The following is a 25553-nucleotide window of genomic DNA, read 5'->3' as shown; positions in this document are numbered from 1 at the left end:
AAAAAATAATAAAAAGGAAAGAAAGAAAGAAAAGAATCTTGTAGACAAGCTTTTTTTTTAAACTAGATGTTACATCTGTAAGTAGAGGGGAAAATAACCATATAAGGCTTGTGGATGTCGAACTGATTTCTAGCTAATGGCACCTCTAAAAAGCCACCAACTCAAATAGCCATGTCGGTAGAGAAAGTGAAGGATAATCAATATATTCCTTTTTGGTGGTATCTGCACAATGCGGACTCTCAATTCCATAAGGGCAGCTTCTACATGACATGTTCTGAAGTAAAAAAATGAGAAGAAAAAAAAGAGAAATCTAAGAGCTTTGAAAGGCCTCAGTGATTCCTAGGGAAGAACACAGAGTAGAGATAAAAAGAAATGCACAAAATGGGAAAGATGTATGGTAAGAACTCATCCCTAATCTATTTCTCTTAAACTGATGCCTTGGTTGTCACTTATGACAAATTACATTAAAAAAAAATATCCTGACAGATCATCTGGTTGTTTCAAGTGTGTATTTCAGCAGTTCATTATGAAAGTTTATTTTCTAAATTAACTACAAATAAAGTGAAATCTTCCAACCATTCACTCACACAATGCTGTCAGCAATTTTTTTTTCAGCATACATCAAAGCATATCCCCAATCCATGCCTGGCTCTCTTCATGCAGAAGTTATCATAAACAGGTTATGTGTTCCCTTAGGTTACTATGGAAACACTTTCTTTTCAGGTCATCCACTTACAAAGGTAACATTTGCATTAAAATATGTTGGAAGTTAATTTTTTTAACACTCAAGTGGGGTCATGCCACCATATTTAAATCTATTATTTTAAAATCCATGAACATACATTGATTTAATCTATAAAAAGACTTGAATGAGGTGCTCACCCTACAGGTGTAATTGCCTGTATGTCAGGTAGCGACTTGGACCACTGTAAAAGACACTAACCAAATTAACTTTTGTTGCAAAAGAAAATGTGACAGGGACCCACTAGCTGGCATTCCTCATTAATTTGTTGAATATTTAACTTTTTGTCATCTCTGACACAGAGAGAGGACAGTGGACATGAGAACACAGGTGTCAAAAGGTGTGCACCTCATCTTTAGAGATACTAGATGACCATGCCTCAGTTTACCCATTTGAGCCAACTATTTCAATTTGGCAAGCACTTGTGTAAAGGCAGCAAAGCACTCAGGCTGGGCACAATGTAGACTTAAAACAGGCAGAGGACCTCAACTAAGTTGTGTGATGGCACCAGGTAAGATGTGATTAAGATTTACTTCCTGGTATACACAAGGAGTGTTAGAGAAGCACCAACAGAAAAAGCATGATGTGGTTGGAGCAGCTGGGGAAAGACTATGCAAAAGAGATTATTATGACAGTATAATAAATGTGGGCACACACTGTGTAGCTCATCTTTTGGATCACTCATGTAGACTCCTCGTTGGTGATTATAGTTGACTGTTTATGAGGGACTCTGCATGAGTAAGAATATCTGTGTGCAGTGGACCTTGAGCAATTCCTCCTCAAAAGCAACCAACCCATTTCTGACTACATCATGCAGTCATCAGCGGCTTGAGAAAGGTAGTAAGATGAAGCCTATGTTCTACAGTAGAGGGAACTAGACCTCATATCCGTGGAAACTTCTGTGTTACTCTTAAAATGGTTACAGAAGTGTCTTGATCCTCTACCTTTTCCTGAGAGGGACTCAGAGACAGTGGTGAACAATTCAGCAAGCATTTATCAAGTATGTCTTCTCCACAAGAACAGCAAAATGGGATGCTGAAAGTCGAAATAAGGAGGTAGAGATGGGAGTTTGAAACAGACTGTGACAAAGGGTATGTCTTGCACCTGCCCTCACATATTGAAGTAGAGGCAAGAGGGGGGGTCTCAGGGCTGATTCCCATAAGATTTTCTATGGCAGAAGAGACCTGAGTAGCCCTATCTTTAACTTCCCTGGTCAGTTTCAACCAAAACTGAAACATTAATGACTTATTTCACCAGTTTCCCCAAACCACTATCCACCTATATAAAAGAAGATCTAGGCTCTTTTCTCCTTTACTGACTTTGGTCACATACTACAGAATCAAAAGCCTTACTGTAGTCAAAATGTTTTCCTATCTTTTTCCTGTTGGATGCCGGATAGTCTTCTGGAGAAGAGATGGTAGGATGGACCGACAGAATTTGTGCTAACCAATGCTCCCTGTCTCCCTCCAGTTTGTGTGTGAGTGTATGTGTATGTTTATGTTTCCAAATAGATTGTTTCATTATCTGCTCCATTATCTTTGTATCAAGCATATTTATCAATAAGAAATGAATGCCATCCTGGGAACTGATTTGTTCAAGGTAACTTTCATTGTAGTTATACTTGCATGTCTGATGATGGTTCTATACTTGTGCTGTCTTATTTATAGCTACAAATCTCTCGTTTGACTTTTCCACCACCTTGAAAGCCAAATGGAGTCTCAGTAGCCACTTGTCTCCCTGAATGGAATTTACCTGGGGAGAGGTGTGGACATTTGAGTACAAGAAACATTTATTTATTATTTATTATTTTTTTTTACAAGAAACATTTAAAATTATTTTTCAATCACTACTCATTATTGATGAAGATTGGTCTCCTTACTCTACACTACCCCCAAATGCTATTTCTTAACAGTAGTGAATAAAGGGAGCAAAGTTACACTTTGTGTATTACATACCTCAGGAATTTTAAACTAGACAAAAACAGAATAATCATTAAAGATAAAGCCGTAAATAGAAGTTCAGTGGTACTCCTGTAACTTTAAAACTTTTCCATGTTCATTAATTGAACATATTCCATGATTTTCCTCACTAGCATTAAAAAGGTAGTAATATGGAATGTGGCATCTGTCAAGTTTGTTTCCTAGTTTAAAATGGAAATATGGCTAGACAGTGAGTGCTGTAAATAGGAGATGAGCAGTTTGACATCAAAGTTGAGCTTGCTATCAAATTGGAGAATCATACTTACGGTACTGAAGACCATGAGATCCTGCAGGTTTTCTGACTGGCATGTTTCTGAGTGCATACACACTTACCAACATTTAAGGAAAGGAGGTGTAAAAGTCAAGCACTTTTCACAGAACCCTACCTTGCAATATTGGAATGAACCCTGCATCCGCCACCACTTCCAGCTTTGAGGTCAAGGTTGTGTCACCAGCAGATACAAGGGGAGTGGTTAAACGAGACAGACCAGTGATAGCTGTCAAAAGGGTGTAGAAGCACACACCCGCAAGCCTACAACCTACACTCAAGTGTAGCTAAGAGTACACAGTGGGACAGAGATAAGAAGATGGGTCTGAGAGGAAAGGAGAGATTAGACCAAACTGTGAAAAAGAATCTATGTGCAAGATTGTCCATGATAGGCTAGCAAGCCCTTAGGGTCAAACTGAAATGGGTGACCAGTCCAGGTCAGGGAATTCCAATAGGAACTATAACTCTAAGGTCCTGGGGGGTACCAGAGGTATCAGCCTCAATGGAAATCTGATACTCATGAGGAGGTGGGGCCTCAGACTGGGAGAGACAGGAAGTCATAAAAATCAGAGTAGGACTGGCTTGATTCTAAGAGAAAACTTTTGAAAAAGGATCCCACAGATTTCCCTGCACTTTCCCAGGATGGGCACAGATCATAAACCTATAGGAACCCAAGTAATCATATTTGCAGGAGTAAAGGGGTCGGGAGCAGGGAGTCAGCCAGGCCCTTTTTAAAATTCTCATTAAGATGAAGCTGTCACCAAAATGGAGAGTGCTATCAGTTTGATGTGAGAAAGAACAAGCCTTCAATAATGCTGGGTCTCATACGTACTCTTGTAAACCCATAGTGAGAATTTTCTACTATATTATAAATGTGATTCTGTTATTAGATTATCATCCACACTACAGACCTCAGTCTAGGAATTAATAAAGTCATGCAACCAGTGTATCTCTATCTGTGGCAGGAACTTGACTTTCCATTTTAAATGATTATAACAACTCAGCTTGACAGAGGCAATAAGATTTTTATATATTCATAATAGCTGCATATACATAACACTTCACATTACATTCTAATTATTTTTTGCATCTTCAATGTAAATAAGAAAACCAATCAACAACTTGACTCTCTGGATTTCTGGGCCCTTTCGGCTTAGCCCTACTGAAGTTAGACTGATGCACAACTAGGAAGCCAGCTCTCTCACTGCAGTTTGCAGCCTTTCCTTCAAATGGTAAGGAAACCAATTTGGACGTTTTACACCATGTCTCACTTTTGCAGGACTACTTAAAGAAAAAATAGGAGTTAGTGTAGGAGGTGGGAAAAGCCATCATATTTTCTGGTCACACTACTGGATAGGCATTGTTTTACTGTGTGTGAATAAGTATAAGCTGCGGCTAGGAAAATGGCCTTTGTGATACAATAAAGCTGTCCCAGAGCTTTCTAGGATTCATCAGTAAGAAATTACTTCTTAAAGGGAGACTAAGCATTAAAATGGGTATTGAATTCTGGATTCACTGACAATGTGAGTGAGTGTACGCAATTTACCACTGATCTCCCAGATTCCTCTGAAATGGTCAAAAGCATCTACAGTAGGTGAAATGTGTACCAGAACTAGGTATTGGGTATCTGCTAGATATGGTGCCACAGATCAAGCTGAAAGGGGAACATGGTGCCAGCTCACAACCAATCTTCTGGGGGAACTGGTGGAGGAGGCTGGAACTATTCCATTTGAGGTGAGGCTGGAGGAAAGGATACAGGGCTGATGAGGAGACCAACAGGATATTTTGTCTTTGGAGTTGGCAGCCTTTCCAAATAGTCCATCTGGAGAGCAGAGGGCTCTCAAGGTGGCTATAGCAGGAGAAGCAAATCTGAATGATAGAAAGTGATCCCTCCTCATATGATGGGCAAGAGCATGAGGATGCAAGGTAGACACAGCCACATGTGATATGGGATGACAGGGCTGGGACAAACAAAAATCAGGGCACAGAAAGCTGACACCTTGCCCATGATTTCAGAGAATCCGTATGAGAAACTAAGCAGAAGCAAAGTTTTCTTCCAGGCATTGTCTGGGATTTTGGTTCCTTTCCTGTCCTTTCAAGCCACCAAACCTCTAAACAGGAAGTGTGGCTTTAAAACAGCCAGGCCCCTTTTGGAGGTAGGAGAAGACTTCTCTACAAACAGGTATAAGGAGATGAGAACCAAGAAGACTTCAACCATCCCGTTTAAGGAACAACATCTATACTTTCCGTAAGGAAACAGAAAGAAGTCAACACAAGATTGTTAACAGAAAGAACTCAATTAAGAACCTAGCAACATGAAAAGAGGCCAACAGCTAGAAGAATTTGGGTGAAAATTTTGAATATCATGAATAAAGAGAGAATCCCACAAGATCCAGATAAGGAAAACAGGTCACTTACAAAGAAGAGAAAACAGGTCGGCCTCAGAGTTCTTCCCTGATATTAAAAACCAAGAGACAATGGAATGTCTAGGAAGAAACCCTTGGGAAGCAGGTATGTCATTCATTTAACAAATATTTATTATATACCTCAAAGCACCAGGCATTGTTGCAAATGTTGAGATTTATACATAAAGGATACTATCAGATTTCAAGGATTTAGAAATATACTAACTATCCTTCCTGAAGTGAAATTGCTCAAAAAAGTAAACATGTAAACAGTGAAATGAATCAAGATAAAGAACTCAGTGCTGGAGATGTAGCAAAGGGCTGGCAATAGACACAAAACGTAATCCCTGGATGATACAAAACATGCCACATAAAAAATATGAAAAGAGAAGACATATATTCTTCTTTAAAGACTGGATCTAAAACAGGACAGGTGAAAAGTGTGAGGGGAAGTGGTGATAACACACAGTCGTGTCACTTTGTTCCTCTTCCATGGAAGGAACTCGACAGAGATGATTTCATTTTTAATGTTGATAGAGAAAACAGGATAAAGAATGTTTTTATAAAGTCACTATGAGGGAAATTACTAAATAAAATAATAAAAAAAACTATAGCACATGGGGAATAAAATAGGAAGCAGAAAAAGGTGTACAGAACATAAGGTCTAAACCAAAATGACAGAGAGAATAAGGATGACAGTTATGATAACAGATATAAATGAGCTAAACATTTCTTTGGAAAAAAAAGCCTCAGAATGAATCAAACATCACATTTCAACCTTTTCTAAGAGATAGCCCTAAAAAATGATGCTGAAAGCCTCAGAAACAAAATGTACATGGGGACTTTAACCTCATGTTCGTCCGTCTTTGACAGATCAAGAAAATGATTAAGCATACACAGTATCAGAAAAAATATAATTAAGAACATTATTTTACCAACAATAGGACACACATTTCTTACACTTGAACATCTGAGAAATGCATGGTTAGGTTTAATGTGGTGGGGCTTTCTTTTTGTCTTTTCTGGAAAAGCTGTCATTAAATTTATAGTGTGTATAATGAGCATGCTGACTTACATTTAAGGAAATATAGTGATACATGTATGTTATATACTAGAATGTGAGTACTGCAAGGCAGAGATTTTTGTCCATTTTGCTCTCTCCTACATCTTCAGCACCTTACCAGAGCCTACATTGTAATAGGCACTCAATAAATATTTATTCAATAATAAATATTTTTAGAAAAACCATTAATTTTAATTAATTTAAATCTAAATGACAAACTTACATATACTAACTAGGTCAACTTTCAATAAAGGCCCCAAGTTGCAGAATTTACTATCCTTGACTACAAAATATTAAAATTGTACATTAATAATAAAATTTTAGGTGGAAAAAAGCCTAAATCCTTAAAAATTAATGTCGTTCTTGGTCAAAGAAGAAATAAAATCTTAAATTTCAAAATACATAGAAAAAATAAGAAGAAGAACATTAAGATACATTTCTGGAAGCACATCAAACTAAACTCAAAACCAAACTCATTGCCTTAAAATTATGTTGTCATTGAACCTGTATCATCAAACATGTCATTGAACATTCAGTTACTTAGTAAGTAACTGAAAGAATAAGGCAAATAATTTTAAAAATTTGCTTTATTCCTTAAGAGAAATAAGTTAATGAGGTAAAAAGTATTAGAACAGAGAAACAGAATTATTTAATATATTAGGTGACAAAACCATAAAATATAATCATTGAAAGTCTCAATGAAATAAATGATGTTATGGAAAAAAGACAGAAATTTCCAAAATTCAGTAAAGGAGGAAACATCTCTTTTCCCAACAATCTCCATCTATGGGAAAAGTTGAAAAAGTGTCCAAGAATTACCCATAAAAAGCATCAGACTAGATGGTTTTATGGATGAGTTATTTTAAATCTTGACAGAGAATTCCTAGACTATAGAGACTGATATAACATATAGTAACAGATGACAAGCTACTCAAATCATTTTACAAAGGTTATGTAACTCTTCTTTGTAAAACTGCTCATGTTAGGGGGAAAAATCCTTAGATACCAATTTCCCTTACAAATAGAGGTACGAAGCACAAATGAAATACTTGCAATCCATGCCCAGCTTTATCTTCAAAGAAAAAACAGCATATGAGTGTAGATTTATTTTTTTTTTGGAATTGCAAGGGCCATTCAATATTAGAAACTCTATTAATATAAATCATCTCATTAATAGAAAAAGAAGAAAAATCATATAACCATCTTGATAGATGTTTAAATGCCATTTGAAAAAACTAACAAATTCTCTGGTTTGTTTACACAAAAAGTAAAGCTGCTTTTTCTCCGAAGTATCATAAAGTTAAGAGACTACTGGCTAAGTTAGAAAAAATAGCATCCTGAATGCTATTTGACAGTAAAAGCTTAATAATCCTCCTGTATCAAGAACATTTACAATTTAGAAGCAAAATAGGCAAACACTGTAATAGAAGAAAAGGAATATTCATAAAAAAGAAGAAATATACATGACCAATAAACAGAGAAAATTCTAAGTCTCAGTTGTAATCTAATGAAAACAAAATAATTGATAAGAGCTATCAAACTGATAAAAATAAAGAAAAATTAAAACACTCAATTTTAATAGGTCTAGTATGAAACCTGCATAAAGCAGACCATGAATATTTGTTAAATGCATTAATAAATACGCTGCTGGGGAAAATATAAACTTATCAGCTTTTCTAGGGGCATGCTGGGTAATTTGTATCAATTAGAAATTTTTTTCATAGCCTTATGTTAAATAATTAATATACTGATTTATGATAAAGAAATAATAACATAAGAATGCAGAGATTTATCTAGATGATTATTTATCTATGATTATTTATCTATAATTACTACCTCATTACTTACAAGGAAATGATGAAAATAACTTAAACATCCAATAATGAAACCATGATTAATCAATTAGTGAATTAAATGTTACATTCACATTTTTGCAGATTATTTAATGGCATGAGAAATGCTCAGAGTAAAATAGAAAGTGAAAGAAGTAGCTTAAGTAACAGCATATCCAGTAGGGTCCCAATTTAATTACTACATGTGATATACATATACGTGTGTCTGTATAAAATATACCAAAGCAAAAAATGTTTATTGTGTGGTTGATGAAAGATGATTTACATTTCAGTCTTAACATTTTTACCAATTATATAAATTATTACTATAAGCATGTATTACATTTATAATAAAAAGATTTAATGTAAAAGGAAAAAATCATAATTTCAGTAAAACAAGAGTAGAGTAGGGCAACTATATTCACCTGGTCTTCAAAATATTTTTGTCTATATGATTGTAACCTTGCTTCAGATGTTTATTACGTAAATCACTGACTGCTAAACTAAAATTAATTAAAATAAGTGCAAATTGTGTACCTACCTATCTTTATCTATATGCATACGGATATAATCGAGTAAAGCAAACTCTGTGCCATTCGTAATGTTTCAAATGGGATGTATTCAACATTATTTATTCAAAAAAATGACAGAGTCCCTGGTCTGAAACTAATACCACATGAAATGTTATAAATGAAATGGTAAACCAACCACATATGGAACTTAAAGTCTAGACTAGAGGTTTTCAACTTTTTAAAATCATAATACGTAGGAATACAGTTTACATTATGAGCTAGCAGATATGTGTATGTCTGCACAGATTGGATATAAAACAAAAACTTCACCAACCAACATTTATATTTACTACCTGCCATGGCCTCTGATATATCCTATTCTACTCAAAATCTTAAAAATGTCAATTGTGACTAATTGGTTTTATGATCATCTAATAAGTTGTGACACACGGTTTGAAAAACTACCCTCTAGGGCAGGTCTCACTCAGTAATTGGGACAGACGTGATGCACAAATGCTCAAATCCTCAAAATGAGAAGTTGGGCCTAAAGAGAAGTATCCTCATGAAACATAATAAAAGCCACTTTATATTTGCTCAGAAATTACAAAGGGCAATTGGAGTAGCTTACATGGAGGCAAGATGCCCTAAATTCAGGCAAAAGGGTAGCCCAAACACACAAGGGAAACTTTGTGGTGATAAAAGCAAATCTGCCTTGTTCATTGATTCGTCCCTCTTTCCTATGCATTTGCTTATCAATTTTTTCCCTGTACCATTATTTTTAAATATCTCATTACATTTGAAATTATGTTTCCCGTCTGCCTTTCCCACCAGACATGAACTCCTTATTCACTTTTGAATCCTCAGAGTCAACTAAATTTCTGGCACAAAGACAGAAAGAAATTTGCCAACAAATTAAGGTTTAAGGAATGAATTGATAAATGAAAAAATGAGGAATCCATATATTTTGAAATTTTGTTCTTCAATCTTGGGACCAGAGTGGCACAAAATAAGTGAAAATGGGTTTATTCTTTTCCTTAATTGACTATAGGACTTAACACCTTTTCTTTTTATATTGGAGATAAGATCCTTAAGAAAGTTTCGGAAGTTGTAAGAGCTTCTCATTGGGACAGTCTTCAGATTTCTGATAAATTAAATTATGAATCAACTAAATGGAAATGTTGAATGCTTGAAACAGTTTAAGTTCTTTCCTATTTGCTTATCTTTTTATTCTCCCATGATTGTGTATTTGAGGACTAGATTTTTTTTTTTTTTTTACTTACACAAACACATCTACATGTCGACAAAAGAGCAGGTTATCTACTTTCTGAAACTGGGAAATTTAAAAATAGTTCTAGAACCACACATAAACCACAAACTGCTAAAATCCCATAGCATTTTTTTTTTTTCCCAATCACCAGTTTAAGTGTCATGCTAAAAGATTTCTTCCAGCCATCATTCACATTAATTGTAAGACCAAGCGTGCCTCCTCTGGAATGTGAGCCTCTGATGCCCTGATAACCACATACACAACCCTGCTGAAGTGCTTGCCTGACAATTTAAACCTGGGAAGTTACTGTAAAGGGAACTGCACGGAAAACAGGAAACGTGGTCCATACTAAATAGATGAAGAAAGGAAAATTAGCTGATATATATTTATATATATATATATAGATATATATAAATCACCAAACAGAGCTGCTATTCAGAAACAATCTGGAACTCTGGCAATTAGTGATGATGGGAAAACAAAACTGAAAAATGGAGATTCCTCCATACCGTTTGGGGGTATCCATTATCATAGAGTGAGCCAGAAGGTTCATTCGAGGAAAGCCGTCAGATCGTGACAGGGAACGTCTTTCTCATAAAACACTTCCTACTGTTTCTCTGAAGAAGTCTGAAAACAATGCCTTTATGCACGCGCTCCCCGCCCATATACACATACACGCGTGTCCTTGCGCATGCGCTCCCCGCCCATATACACATACACGCGTGTCCCTGCGCATGCGCTCCCCGCCCATATATACATACACACACCAATGTCCTTGCGCAGGCGCTCCCCGCCCATATACACATGCCAATGTCTTTGCGCATGCGCTCACCACCCATTTACATACACACACTGCGCATGCGCTCCCCGCCCATACCACATATATATATATATACACGCTCCACACACACGTCACGTTTTCCTTCTCTGTTAAGTGTTGATGCAAATGTTGGGCCTGCTGGACGCTTAGCATAAATTTGCTCCGTATTCAGTGAACGGCTAAAGCAACAAAGGAATCCACGAGAGCAAGAAAATCTATTTCCCTCACGTGTCGCTTTGGCTTTGCTGTCTAGGGAATGAAGCTGCGTCTGGGCGAAGGATGACAGGACGAGCTAAATCATCTGAAGAAAGCTTCATGGAGATAAAACCCAAGAACTCCATTACTTTACAAAAGTCTTATCTTGAAGCTGGGCAAGAAGCTACTTCTCAATTGTTTGGAATAACAATGTTATGCCAGTTCTTCTTAGATCGTTTCCTTGAATAAATGGAACGTTTCCCTGGGCCCGGCTGCAGTCGCCGCTGTCACCTTGCGCACTTTCCCACGGACACGCTGACAGTCAGAACGAGAGTTCAGGCCTCAGAACGAAACGCAGAGAAATGCGTGAATTTCCTAGAAGTGTAAACTCACGGACCCCGACCTGTGTCGTTACAACCGTGCTCCGCAGGGCTCATCCCTCTTGTGGACGATGGCAACTCCAGGACGGCTGTGGTGATGACGGTCATTTTAGGCTTCTCTTTCACTCGTGTGCTTCGTCTGCCAGAGGGGAGGTTCCTGGGAGTTTGCTCCCCCGCCCCCAACACCCCGCTCGCTCCCGCTTAACAAGAACCACGTGAGGTGAAGCCCCGTCCCTCACTCTGGGTCCAGACTTCCCTGAAACTGAAAGAACAAGATGGCCGCCGCAGCGAGCTGATTGGCTACTGACACCGGAAGTGTGCGAGGGGAACGTTCCGGGCTGCCGGATCTGAACACAGACGTGCCTCGTGGGGGTCTATAATCGTCCCCCGGCTTTAGTGATACACGTGTGCTGAGTGCCCCTGAAATGGGGTTCCGCATCCTCCCCTCCAAACGTCTTTGTTTAGGAAAAAAAAAAAAAGAGTACCCAAACTTAATTTCAGGATTTTCGAGCTCTTGCTAAAATGAAACGTATCCAACTGATTTTAAACAGCTTTGAGAAGAGTTTTAGGAAATCTGGAATTCATAGGAGTTTCTGCTATGGTTTTTCCTATATTACATAAAATGGTCATTTCTCCCATTGCAGTAGAAGAAAAGAATGTGATTATTGTAGAAGTTGGAATTTTGGGTTTTAACCATGATCCAACACAAACGGCTGTGGTTTGGGGAAACTTAACCTATTCTAAACTCGACATCCTGAGCTGGAATTAATTGTTCATTAGAAGCAGAAAGAGTTCTTTTTTTTTTTTTCACTCTAATGTAAGTAGAGCATAGGGTTATTTGACATATTATGGAAAAATAATGTGGTTTTGAACTTTCTTTTTCTGCTTCTTGGTATTTAGGGTTGGGTTTAAGCCAGAGATAGGCTAACTTATTTGATTATTGCAGAAAAGAATGATTTCATTTTGACTTTTACAGAGAACTCATACTATTTACTATTGGGTTAAAAATAAGAGTGCTAATTAAAGAGTAGTTCCACAGAGGCACAGTTTGTATGGCCCTTATAAACAAATACTCAGAGTTCCCCTTTGTTTCAAAGGTCTCATGTAAAAAAAGGATCTAAACAGCTGCCACAGCATTGCTCCTTTCCTTCTGTTTCCACCAGAAGTTAGCTCAGGTTAGAATTATCAGTTTTGCTAATGATTGCGTGACTGTGGTGCAGAGACTTAAAACCTCCATTTTCTCATCTGTAAAATAGGACTAAAAATACTTACCTTCTGGATTTGTTGTCTGGAATAATTTATATAAAGTGTTCACACGTATCTGTTAGAGTCAGTGCTACGTAAATGATGTCATTTTTGTTATTAATCAGGCTGTAGCATAATTTATTGAGTAAATAATTTGCATATAATTCTCTTTGTATTCCCCTCTGCCTCCTATTTTAAGTCATTAACTAGACACTGGTATTTCTTTGCTTTAGGGTTTTTGCAGAGCTGAAAGCAGAAGCTTCTTTCTTCTGGTCTTTGGTCTTTGATTTTAGCATAAGCTCATTAAAGAGATTAGGTGTGCCCCCAGGGTCAGGGATGAAAGGAGCGCACTTTTGAAGAAAAAGTTTCTGTGTGGGAGAGAGGGAAATAATTACTGACCTTTTGACCAATGGATTTTGCCAAAAGTGTCTTACAACGAGGCCTAACAGTCACCACCTGAAGGGACTGTGGGTACCTCAGTGGTAACCAGAGTGTGCATGACCGGAAGGCCTCCTAAATGCTTTGTGTGTTGTATGATGTCCCAGGACTCTGGGATAACTGAAGAGGTTAAGCTCCAATAAGGATTGAGATAGAATGGACTATATGATTTCTGAAAACCTCAGTATGTGCACTGTTTAAACAATCTTCACATTTATTGAACATGTACTGCATGCCAGACACTATTCTAAGTGCTTTACATGTAATAATCATTTAATTGCCACAATATTTATATGAGACCCGTGAGTACCATTATCCTAGTTTTAAAAAAGACTGAGAGGTTAAATAAATAGCCCGAATTTACCCAGTTAGTGAGTGCTATATCCTGGATGTGAATGTAGGCAACCTGACTTCAGAATCCGTGTTCTCATTATACTAAAATGCTTCTCATGCCTGCTATTATTAATAGGTCTAAAATTCACGACATCTGTAGGTTTAGAAAGCCTGGATGGGAAGACAGTTGTAATTCAGAGTAGCTGTCTTCAGGACAGAATTTTAGTCAGGACGTGCTTCGTCTCGGTTGTAGCAACTAGCCATGGACCACAGCCACAGAGGACAGACCAAGGAACAACAAGCTTTTTGGGGGAGGTGAGAGCCTGTTCAGAGGAGAAATCAGTGCCACTCTCAGGATCAGCTCAATGCCCACAGGAAGCCAGTCAGATTGGGAAATCTGGGGACTAGGCTCCATACATAAAAGAGCTAAAGAAACTTCAGGCTGTGGAATTACACCAAGGCATCAGCCATGGGCCCTTGCCCCTCGAGGTCATAGAGACAGTTCCCAGGGGGAGATTCCATGGCTCCTTCCTCCTACACTTGCCTTACAGTGCCTAATTTTGCACTTCATTAGGGTGAATCAAGTATCTTCTTTAAGAACAGAAGTCTCTTAGAGAATGTTAAGAGTCTTTATGGGTTATGTTATTTGCACCCCTCACCCCCCAAAAGTGTAGCTGAGATGAACTGTCTTGAGTGAAAGGGAACTTTGAGGGAGGTGGGGAATGGGGCAGAGAGAGGACTTTGGGCTCCTGAGCACTCTGGGAGAAAAGGTGGGTCTAAGTGCGTGTAACAATGGGGAAGTCGGGGAGATTAAAGGTCAGGAAACCTGGGGAAACACTCTTAACCACAGATGAGAAGGGGCTAGAGAACATCTCTAATGTGTATCTAGGAAAGAGGGAAGAAAGGAATTTCCTTCTTTTCCCCCTGGCTCAGATGGCCCCCTACTCCTGGGCTCCTTGCTTATTGTCTCTGATTAGCACAAGGTTATTGGATTTTAGTGGGCTTTTGCAGACTAGTTTGGGACCCTAACAACCAATCATTTTTTCCCCCATCGGAAAACCATTCCCAGGGCCAAACTGCCAATTTCTAAATAGTTTCTGAAACACAGTTTATTTCCATGTGGGGGATTGCCTATAAACATGTTGCCTTCTTTCAAAATGATTTACACCATGTTTAAAAGTTAGAAATTCACTCATATGATCCCCTATATAGCTAATATGTCAACACATTCCTATGAAAGCCACATTGAAATGTAAAGGACTAAAACTACCAAACAAAAATGAAAGTCTTTGATTTATTTTGTTTTCTTTTTTCCTCAAATTTTCACTACTTTCTGAAGTCAAGATGAGCAAGTCCCAACTCTATAGCTGATGTTTCACCAACATCAAGTTGATCAAATCTTACACCCTTCCAAAATCCATCTAATTCCTGAACACAATGTGTATTCATTTCCTCTTTTCTCTGCCTTGGTACCTCTTCCACTCTTCAGTTCAGTTGTTTTGGGAAATCAGGGAAAACAATAATCTGGTGATGGAGAGACACATTGGGAAGGAACAGCTTATGGAGCTATCAAGGCCTCATCAACTAAGAAGGGTTTGGTTGTCCTATGGTAGGAACTGGATTATGATAGTTACTCGATGCATACATATGATGGCTCTAATTCTTTACCTCATTCTCTCTTTTGAAGATTTTTAGATATATCTTTCCTTTAAAAATTATGATATAATTAACATACAACATTGTATTAGTTTAAGGTATACAACATAATGATTTGATATATTATACAGAATATATTCTTATCACAAAACAACAATTTATGAGGCTATACATAGAGCAAGTCTACCCTATAGTCCTTTCAAAGAATTCTGTTGCCTCGCCCTGGGGCGAGTTCCTAGGTCTGGGGTGAATCAAAATGCCACTTGCCTACCTAAATAAGTAGCCAGAAGTCTGGTTATTTCTCATGAATAACCAACTCAGTGATGCCATCTGGGTTCCTGGGATAGCTTAAAGATCTTGGACCAGTAGACAAAAATAAATCTTCTTCCTCCTTTTACCAATAATGGCAGCAAGTTTAAGATTGATAATAGTCTGTTCTTTCTAATGATAAAGAGGAAAATACATGAAGGGAAAAGGTCTTTTCTTTTTCTTTTCTTAAATATCTAAGATGAGGAAAAGTTTATAAACTGTGCCTGCATTCCATTTTGCTTTCCCCTGTTAATTAGCACCTTGATTTTCCTTTGGGGACTACCTGTTCATCTAGACTCATTCTTGGGGTTTGTGTAGGCCTGATCCTCCTTTATGGTTCCAGGGTGACCTCGTAACCTAGTTCTGGCTCGTAAAAGGACTGTATCTTTCTGGCCATGAGAGTTCAGAAGTGGGCATTGACCCAGGTTGAGTCAATAAGCCATTTAGCATTGCACTGAACATCAGATCTGAGACCTCCTGGATGTACTGGAAGTAAGACCACTTTCATAAAGGTGTTGGGTTGGAGCTGCCAATGGTTGTCTCGTCACTATAAGAGGGAACTCCCTGGGAATGGTGCCTACAAAGAGAATAGCAATGGAGCTGGATCCAGCTTTGCCTGAAGTTAGATATACCTACGGATTTTAAACCAACAAAATTTCCCTTTTTGCTTAGGACAGTTTGAGTTAGATTTATGTTCTTTGTGATTTAAGAGCCATTGACTAATCTAGAACTTTTTATCAGTGTCCTTAGTTGTTTTTTTTTATTTTTTTTTTTTTTTTTTTTTTTTTTTTTTTTTTTTTTTTTTTTTTTTTCAGATGCCTTTAAGATGCAGAGAGGGAAAATATAGACAAGTCAATTTTGGTATTGGACACTGACAGCAGGAGCTCATTTCTCTTATCCCTCACATTTAGAAAAAAACCTTCTGATAGTTTTTACGCTTATGTGGCTATTACACATTCCATCTTTAATCCCTTTCATAAAATGGTTAGCATGATCTCAGCATCTTGCTCTTTCTTTCCTCTGACTGCAGAATTTACCAGATGTGTTTCTTGTCTAGACAGTTGCCAACCATGTTTCTTCAAGTTGGCTCCTAGGCCATCTTCAAAAATGGGTGAGCAAATCTTTCAGAGTATTTTCATTTATTCACCCAACCATCACCTGAACCAATCCCCTTTGCCAGAAAGATATACTACCATGTATTCTACAGCAGTGGAAATTCTAGTACCTCCTTCCCATCTGTGTCTACAAACTCCTTTCATAGATAAAAGTTCTAATTTAGCGGGAGTGTTAAGAAGAGGAGGAAGTGTATGGTATGTACCATGCAGCTCTTGAAAAAAGACAAAGGTACTGATATTTTTAGAAAACTCTGGAGCCATCCCGTTTCTGAAATTACTTTACAGGATATTCATGCTGACGTTAAATAAGCAGATAATCTTTATCTGCTAATAAAAAAATACTCTAGCCTGTTGCCAGAGGACTGTGATCATCTTAACAAGTTTTACAGAAAATAACATACCAGGAGATAACAGGTATTATGTTTTCTTTTGGCAAATATTAACACTTCACAGCTAGCATATCTTGCTTACTTAATTGGGCCTATAAAAACTCGCCAGGCCATTTTACTTCCAGCCATTGAAATTCTCTCAACTTGTTCTTTACAGCTTTTCAGAGCCTCCATGGGAAAACAGCTACAGAACAGGCTGGCTGAAAAGATTTTTAAGGTCTCATGTCCATATTTACAAACCTTGCAATCTGTGTGTGTTCATTTATTTTAACACAAATGAAGTGAATAAATCAGAGGCTCCTTTGGGAAAAAGAAATCTGAGAGAAAAGGAACCAAATCTGTCCGCTGAGGCAACTCCTAAATGATCTCTGTAGAGTCCCCACAGCCCTGGCTGCACACCCGGCCTCCAGCAGAATGAACTGCTATTGCTGAGCTCATTTAGAAGCTAATACTTCTCTATACTAGAGACTTTCTCACATATATGTATTATTGTCCTTTCTTCGTTTTGCCTTAGATGTTTGTATTCCTGGCTCGGCTATGAATTCCTCGAAGGTAGAGATAGTTCTGTATTCTTGGATTGGCACCTGGCCTACATTAAGATGGAGCAAATATCTGTTAATATTGGATCAGAGACATAGAGAAAAGAGAGGGAGAAGCAAGTGCTGTGGGAACAAATGAGAACCCAAGAGAGCAGTGGGAAAATCCTTCTGCTCCGAGCCACTGGATAGAGAACTACATATAGGATACCTGGGAAAATCAGAAAGTCCAAGGCAGGCCAAAGAGAGAATTATTAGTCCCATTGACAATAATATATTTTAAAAATGTTCATAGATCCTAATAACTTTTCCAGTGACTGCTTTACTAAGATTGGCTTTAAAGATATCTGTGAGCATACTTCTGTCTGGTCTATTAAAAATAGTTCTTAGGTAACTTATCTTCCTAATTTCCTTCTCAATACTTTAGAAGCTTCCCAGTATTGTGTGACTCCAGGGAATAAAATCAGGCCCAGGAAGTTCTGAGTCCATGAAAGTGGTTTTTGATGATGCTGGTCCATGTGACAATTTTTTTATTAGAGAGGCTGGAACTACTTTGCTGAGATTGGAATCAATGTCCTATTTTTAGAATTGTGGGTTGGAAACCTTGATAACCACATGGAGAAACACCTGGCAGCCCTCCCTTGGGCCCCACCCCTCTCCTCCATGGGCTGGTGATCCAGTTTTTTTTTTTTAAGATTTTATTTATTTATTCATGAGAGACACACAGAGAGAGGCAGATACATAGGCAGAGGGAGAAGCAGGCTCCCTGCAAGGACCCCAATGTGGGACTTGATCCCAGGACACTGGGATCATGCGCTGAGCCAAAGGCAGACGCTCAACCACTGAGCCACCCACGTGTCCCTGGTGATCCAATTTTAACAAGCACCCTCCGTGATGCCGAAGACCAGACTGATTAGGAACTACAGTCTCAATAAAAGCTGCCTTGTTAGATCTGGCTGACTGGCAGGTACGATGAAATGTTAACTTTCTAAACTTGCTTTCCTAGATCTATTCCAAAGTAGCAAGACAATGGTGCAATTTCTCAGGCCTGTGCAGACAAAAGATACCAGTGTTTTTCCTTGGTTTGTGGAGAGTGGGGAAAGGACACTGAGATTCTAATCCCTGGTTTGGAGTATCTGAAGCAATCACAGAGAGTCTTTTATGACCGTGCATTTTGTAGGCATCCCTTTGGGAAGCCTTAGTCCCCACTTGTCTGGGAAACATAAAATCAGTCATTTTTGGCAATGCTCAATACATTTGAGCATGGGAAACACAAAAGAGAGATACTTCTTACTCACTACATTGTCTGGTTCCACATTGGCTTGGGATAAAAACAGAATCTTTAAGATAGAGAGGACCTGAAGGTATGGGTGATCTATTTCAGGTTTGGTGAGGGTCAGGGAAAACGTCTCATGAATGTTAAGCATTTTCAGCCTTTTAGTTTGATGTTAGGAGATCACATAAAATAAAGTCAAAACAACCTGGACTGCTTAATCTAAAATTACTTGTCTTATTTTGCTCATAGGAGTTCACAGGGATGTTGAGATGGAGACTTTTCAGTGCCTTGGACACGGTGGTCTGTTTTGGTTATGGTGGAAACAACTTCCCTTTATTTCATTGCTTGTTTATTTGATCGAGGAGACAGAACCTTATGTACACAGTCTGTCATCAGTTCATACATTGATCTCAATTAAGTTTAAAATGGAGTACATTGTTATCTAAATTGTTATTCCATGGAAATCTTTCTCTTGTGTCACTGAGAGTCTAAGTGACCAGTTGCCCCATCGCTATAAATGTCATTCTGTTTAATCCTAACCTAACATAGGTAATAAAACCAACAAAAAGCTATTTGTTACGATCTACAGTTATGAAATGCCTATCTCTGGAAGTGGCCAGAACCATTTGGTTGGAGGCTGCTAATTCTTTCTTTGCATTTCTGATTAAACTCCATCATAGGAGGGAGAATCTACTGAGCCGAGGAGTTTCAGGTACTTTGCAAGACAATGGTGGGTACTGCAGCTGGCCTTCAAACACTAGTATAAAACTGAGAGGGGCTATGCCTGAGATACCGCAGCACCGAAGTGAAAAATGGAAGCAGTCATCTTGGTTGCTGGATTCTCCCAACCCTGACCTCGTGAGCATGAATATGAGTGTGAAAATCAGGAAAGGAAACTTTCCTTTAATAGATTTGTCCTTCAAAATTGCTGGTGTCTTTAGTGGCCACCAGGGATAAAAGAGTTCCTTATGTGCTTCTCAAAACAGCACTAAAAACGACAGTAGAAGGCAGTAGCCATCAAAGAGGATGAGTGAGAGCTGGCATCACTGCAAGGACATCACTATTACCACGGACAGCTCTGGTCCAATAATGTTAGTAACGAGAGCCAGGATTTATTGAACACCGACTCAGTGGCAGGCACCCATTCCTAATATGTGACATGTACTTTAATCCAACTCTAAGTACTCTCTGGTATTTTTGTGGATGCCCAAAAGTTAAGTGTGTTTTGTTCATACAGCCTTGCCTTGAAAAAGACAAGAGATTGAATCATACTATCCTGAAAAAACCCACGAAATCTTTTTAGAGGTCACAATATTCTTTTCTGTTTGCAAATGTTGAAGGATTTGGCAAAGACAACCCTCTAATACAAAAACTGTTCTTATCTCTAAATAAAATTATCTGGGGGATCCCTGGGTGGCTCAGTGGTTTGGCGCCATCCTTTGGCTCAGGGCACGATCCTGGAGTCCCAGGATCGAGTCCTGCGTTGGGCTCGCGGCATGGAGCCTGCTTCTCCCTCTGCCTGTGTCTCTGCTTCTCTCTCTCTCTGTCTCTCTCTCTCTCTGTCTCTCTCTCTCTCTCTGTGTGTGTCTATCATGAATAAATAAATAAATCTCTAAAAATAAATAAATAAATAAAATTATCTTAGTGTACTGGTAAGATCGGCAAAATGGGAATTATTCAGGTGCAATATATAAACAACTGATATCTCTGAAGATAGCCATTCTGAAATTTACTTCTAATATCCTTTTCCAAAGGAGAGATAGCTTATGTTGCATGGTCTTTTAATGCTTGCCCAGATTCTGAAACCCAAGTGATGGGAGGCAAGGATTAAGGCTCAGTAGATTCTTTGTCCTCTTTAAAATATCGACCATCTGCTCCACCCTAACACGTTGGTATACAAGTCCAACAGAGAGTAAATATGAAAGCAATTAAAATAAACTACTGTGCATTAGTGTGGTTTGATTTATGTAAACAACTTCTGTGGGACAAGATGGCTGTGGTTTGGGTAATGTTCATATCTGTAAAACTCAAGTAACCTAAATATAACTTAGTATGTATAGAACATTCTTGGCCATGTTCTTCTGCTAGAAACTATCTCAGTAGAGATGAATTCAATGATGAGAATGAGGCATGGGCTTACCCAGTGGAGGTCATAATCTAGTCTTGCTCTTCCCTCATCGTCTTCATATAAGGTGAATCCTTCCCTCCGGGCCTGATAATATTCTTTTCGTAACTTCTGGATGCGGTCAGTGCTTCCATTTGTAGGACGGCCACTGCAAGACATAATCAGACAAAAACAGTCACACAGTGTACATCATCCTGGAAAGTTAATTTTTGATCTTATTAAAGGAGCTGACATCCAAATTTGGAACATTCAATAATGTAATTCAAATATGCTAGGAAAACTGTAAAATCAGTAGTAAAAGTGAACAAAAAATGGTCTTTATGTAAATACATTTAGCTCTAAGGGTCAAAACATCTGACTTGAGATTAATAAATGCCTTTTGAGTGAAAAGGTAAGGTAAGGTCCTGACCTTTAGAGCAATTAAAAGAGCCATCACTTTTTTCTTATAATCATATCCACAGAATTTGGTTAAATTTTAATGTAGTTATTTCATTTTCTCAAATAAGAAGTTGCCAATTTGAGACCAGTTGTTTGACCTGAAGATTGGATGTGACACAGAGTTGGCAGGTGCCAGTCTTCATTTCAATGACACTGATGAATTTTTGTTGTGGGGAGTAGCATACACATCAGCATGTGGGCACACAGGGCATAGGAAAAACAAAGAAGGTGGAAGCCACATCAAGAAGTAAGAAGAAATATAAAAAAACTGGTGATAGTAGAATATGCCATCTTTGTTACTTGTCCAAGATTCTCCTCTCTTTACTTTAGTCACTTCTTTCTCACAGGAATCACATTTTGTCCAGTGATTCATCCATGCAACCCCAAACTGGTCAGCCAATGGCCCCTTTTAGCTTGGATTTGTCATGATTGTTTCAACAGAACCAACATCATGTGATACAATTCAGGGCCAGGAAGTAAGAGGAGAACATTAGGCACATTCCGACAATTGTTCAGCTTCTCTGGTTCATCTGAGGCATAACTGAATGTCCTATCATGTCCTATCATGCCAGATCTTATGTTAAGATCTGGGAAGGTGAAAACAAACAGTTTATAATCCTTGTCCACAAATAGCACATGGTCTGGGAGGGAGAGAACTGAAGAGGATACAGAAGACTACAACCCATGTGCTTGCTACAACAGCAGTCTAAAAAGGGATGGTAGGAGAGAGAGAGACTGCTTAAACTGACAGGGGAGAGCAGGGCCATGGAAGAAGAGCAGGGAAAGCTCCACAGAGAAGGTGACACCTTAGAGTCTTGAAGGATATATAGGTGCTCAACAGCTGGACAAGTGAGATGAGGAAATTTCAGGAAGAGAGAAGGGAAATATGAAGGACAGAAATGAGAAAGCATCTTGCTTTGGGGGAATGCAAACAAATCAATTTGGGCAAGCAATGATCCTCAATTTCTTTTGTCCTGGCTCACCCACATCTCAGGAAATATATGCTCCCTTCCCTTTCTCATTTAGGGAGCTAGTTAGGATAAAAATGAGTGCTGGGACTTCAGGGATATTTTGAAATTAATCTAATAAATGACAGAAGTATATCACTTGCAAATATTGGTACTCGAACTCAATTTTTAGCAACTTGTTAATCATAAGGACACTTGTGTTTGATGGGTAGATGAGAATCACTGCTCTAGTATACAGGGTATATGGGAAGGGGCAGCAAAGAGGGACAGGTGAAGCTGAGAAGAGGAATAAAGGGACCCACTGTAAAGAGCTGTGCATGCCAGAAGATCCCCAAGAATGACAACTGAGTTTAAAATTTAAATGAGATTTCACGTTAAAGGAGATATCTGAAAGCAACAGAAAGAAGTCATCTAGTCTTTTGTGAAAAAGTTTTGAAACTAGACTTTTAACTAAAAAGAAAATGACTGAACATCTTTTGGAGGAAAAACATTCTTCCCAAACTAGATTATAAGTTAATTGTTGATGTCTTACAACAGCTTTACAAAGTTAGCACAGGGTTCTGGGCTCCCTATGCATTCTACAGACACTCAGTAGCCGATGCCTTTTATTAAGAAAAGATAAACCCTTAGGGATCACATATCTTTCTTTTTCTTCAATATGTATTTAAAAACTCTCAAGATTCGGATGCCTGGATGGCTCAGTGGTTGGGTGCCTGCCTTTGACTCAGGTCGTGATCCCAGGATTCAGGATCGAGTCCTGCATCACGCTCCCTGTGAGGAGCCTGCTTCTGCCCTGCCTGTGTCTCTGCCTCTCTCTCCGTATGTGTCTCTCATGAATAAACAAATAAATCCTTAAAAAAAAAAAAAAACCTCTCAAGATAGTTGTTTCTTTACTATGCTTTTCTTAAAGAAAAGTCTTTCAAACAAAACAGCAGAATGAGACCTATAAATGCAAAGAACATTATGATGGTTGCCGGAGGAGAGGGAGTGGAGGGATGGGCAAAAAAGGAGATAAAGGCTTCCAGTTATGGAATGAGTAAGTCATGGGGATGGAAGGCACAGCCCAAGGAATATAGTCAATGGTACCGTGACAGCACTGAATGGTGATAGATGGGGTCTACCCTTGTGGGGAGCACAGCACAACATAGTTGTTGAATCACTATGCTGTGCACCTGAAACTCCTGTAATATTGTATGTCAATTATTCTCAAATAAAAAAAAAACTTGAAGTTTTTGAGCATTTGATAACAGTAAGATAACAGTAAGAAAAAAATTGGAAGGTCCAATTTGCTTTTCTGAACCCTGGGAGCACAGCTCTATGTGGACTGGCTTCCCTTCCTCTTGAGGACTGTGAGCTAACTATGGTGCCTGTATGCAATGCATAGGCTTCTGCTGATGACGTGAATGTGTGAGCCAGGCTCAAACTCACCAGATGAGTTCAATCAACTCAGTGCAAACATTGCATACATAATCTATTAGTTTACCCAAAGAAACTGAAGCACTGAATTCAAGCAGAATGAAGTCATCAGTAATAAAAAAACAAAACAAAACAAAAAAACAACCAACAAAAAACCTGATAAGGCACTGTTTTAAAACTCCCCATAATTTTCCTACATTTGTGGTGGAAAAAAAAAATCATACTCAGACTATAAACTATTCTTCCATATGCCTATAAATACATAAATTTAAAAATATGGGTTTGATCAGATTTTAGTTCTCAAATAGAAGGAATTGGGTAAGAATACAAAATCAGCTGTTTAGGATTCAGAAAATCCCCTATGGCTGACAGGAACATGACTATTTACCCAGAAAAGAAATCTGGCCTCAGAGAAAAAAAAACCAGAAAAAAGTCTAGAAAGTCATGGACCATCTAAGTGCAAAACATGCTGTATCTTCTCCCTTGTGCGAATATTTTAAAGAAACTATGAGACATGGTGCAAATGTTTCATAATGACTGCATTTCACCCTTGTCTCTTTTTTTCTCTCCAGTCTCATTCTGCCCTTAGTAACTGTATCAGGCTTTTCCCCCTTAATTATATTAAGTGTTTAATATAATAAAATCAGGAAGAGCAAATTCCGATTTCATTTTTCAGCTCTTCTCTGAAGATAATACACATTTACCATCAAGTCAATAAAAATGATAGGCATAGCTACCGTGACCGAAGCAGTTAATTGATCCCATTTTGTGTTGAAGATATAGAAATTTGAAGAGACATAAAAACACCTTAGTCATAACAGCAGCAATAATTATAATAGCTATTATTTATGGAACACTAATATACCAAATACATTGATACAGGCTGTTACTCCCTCCACTTTCTGCCCAGAGCAGACCTAAATAATCAATTACAGCATTCTTTCCTGATGAGCCTAGACATGGCCTTAGAATCCTTCTCAACCCAGAACTTCAGAAAGCTATTACCAATCTACCGAAAGATTCTTGAGAAGCTTCAGAAGTTCCATCAGATTAGGATGTCACTCAAATAGCCTTGGGAACTATATAAAATCAGTCAAGGTAGCAATAATCCCATCTTTAAATTCCTACTTTGAAAACTAAGCTTTCTGTATTATTTGTTCACTGGATGAAGTAAAGGTTGGCCATTCTGACAAAAAAAGTTCCTAGTCCACCTGTATTCATATGTAGATGATCAGTGCCACTCTTACGCTTTCAATGTGCTGAAATTTTATGTATAATTAAATCAAACAGTATAACCAAACAGATTTATATAGTAGTGACTTTGTGTAAATGATACTGCTTATGCCTTTAAAGGCAGAGGTAGTTAAATAGGCTCTTCTTATTACACTTCAGAGCTGGACAGAGTTTAAAGTTGTAAAGGAGTTCAGAAACCAGGTCCTTTCATTCATAGTAATATATTCCCATATGCAGTAAACCTATAGTAATACATTTCCATATGCAATAAACATCACAGTAAGGCATTATCTGCTCCTTTGAAATCTAACCTTATTCTTCTTACTCTTCACATTCTCCTCATTTACAGTGACCTTAATTGAAGTGCATTTTAAAAGTGAGTGTTCATTTGTGTCTGCCAAGGTCTCCTCCCATTACTGCTGCAGGCTGGAGAAAAGAAACTAACACATATTAAGCTCCTATGATGCCCTAAGCATAGTATTTATGCTTTACATACTTCGCCTGCTTTAATCCTCAATCAAATTTGTGAGGATGACATAGATAGTGACATTTTGCAGATGCCGGCATTGAAGCTCAAACAAATAGCACGACTGGTAGATGGTGGACCGGGAGT

General features: G+C 38.2%; 1 protein-coding gene across 4 annotated transcripts in view; it reads right to left on the bottom strand.

Moving 5' to 3' along the window:
- Nucleotides 1–25553, bottom strand: part of PARD3B (par-3 family cell polarity regulator beta) — a 980882-nt gene that overhangs the window by 79259 nt on the left and 876070 nt on the right. For 3 of the 4 annotated variants that reach the window (XM_038585495.1, XM_038585493.1, XM_038585494.1), the window contains one exon: nt 20901–21033. In XM_038585495.1, the coding sequence (XP_038441423.1) occupies nt 20901–21033 (133 nt within the window). Of the gene's footprint in view, nt 1–12899; nt 13077–20900; nt 21034–25553 lie in introns of those variants that run through there. The other variant, XM_038585496.1, reaches the window with a different exon arrangement.

This window comes from Canis lupus, chromosome 37, assembly GCF_011100685.1.
Source record: "Canis lupus familiaris isolate Mischka breed German Shepherd chromosome 37, alternate assembly UU_Cfam_GSD_1.0, whole genome shotgun sequence".
NCBI lineage: Eukaryota > Metazoa > Chordata > Mammalia > Carnivora > Canidae > Canis > Canis lupus.
The sequence above is the reverse complement of the archived record's forward strand: the minus strand, read 5'-3'. Positions and strand labels throughout refer to the sequence as shown.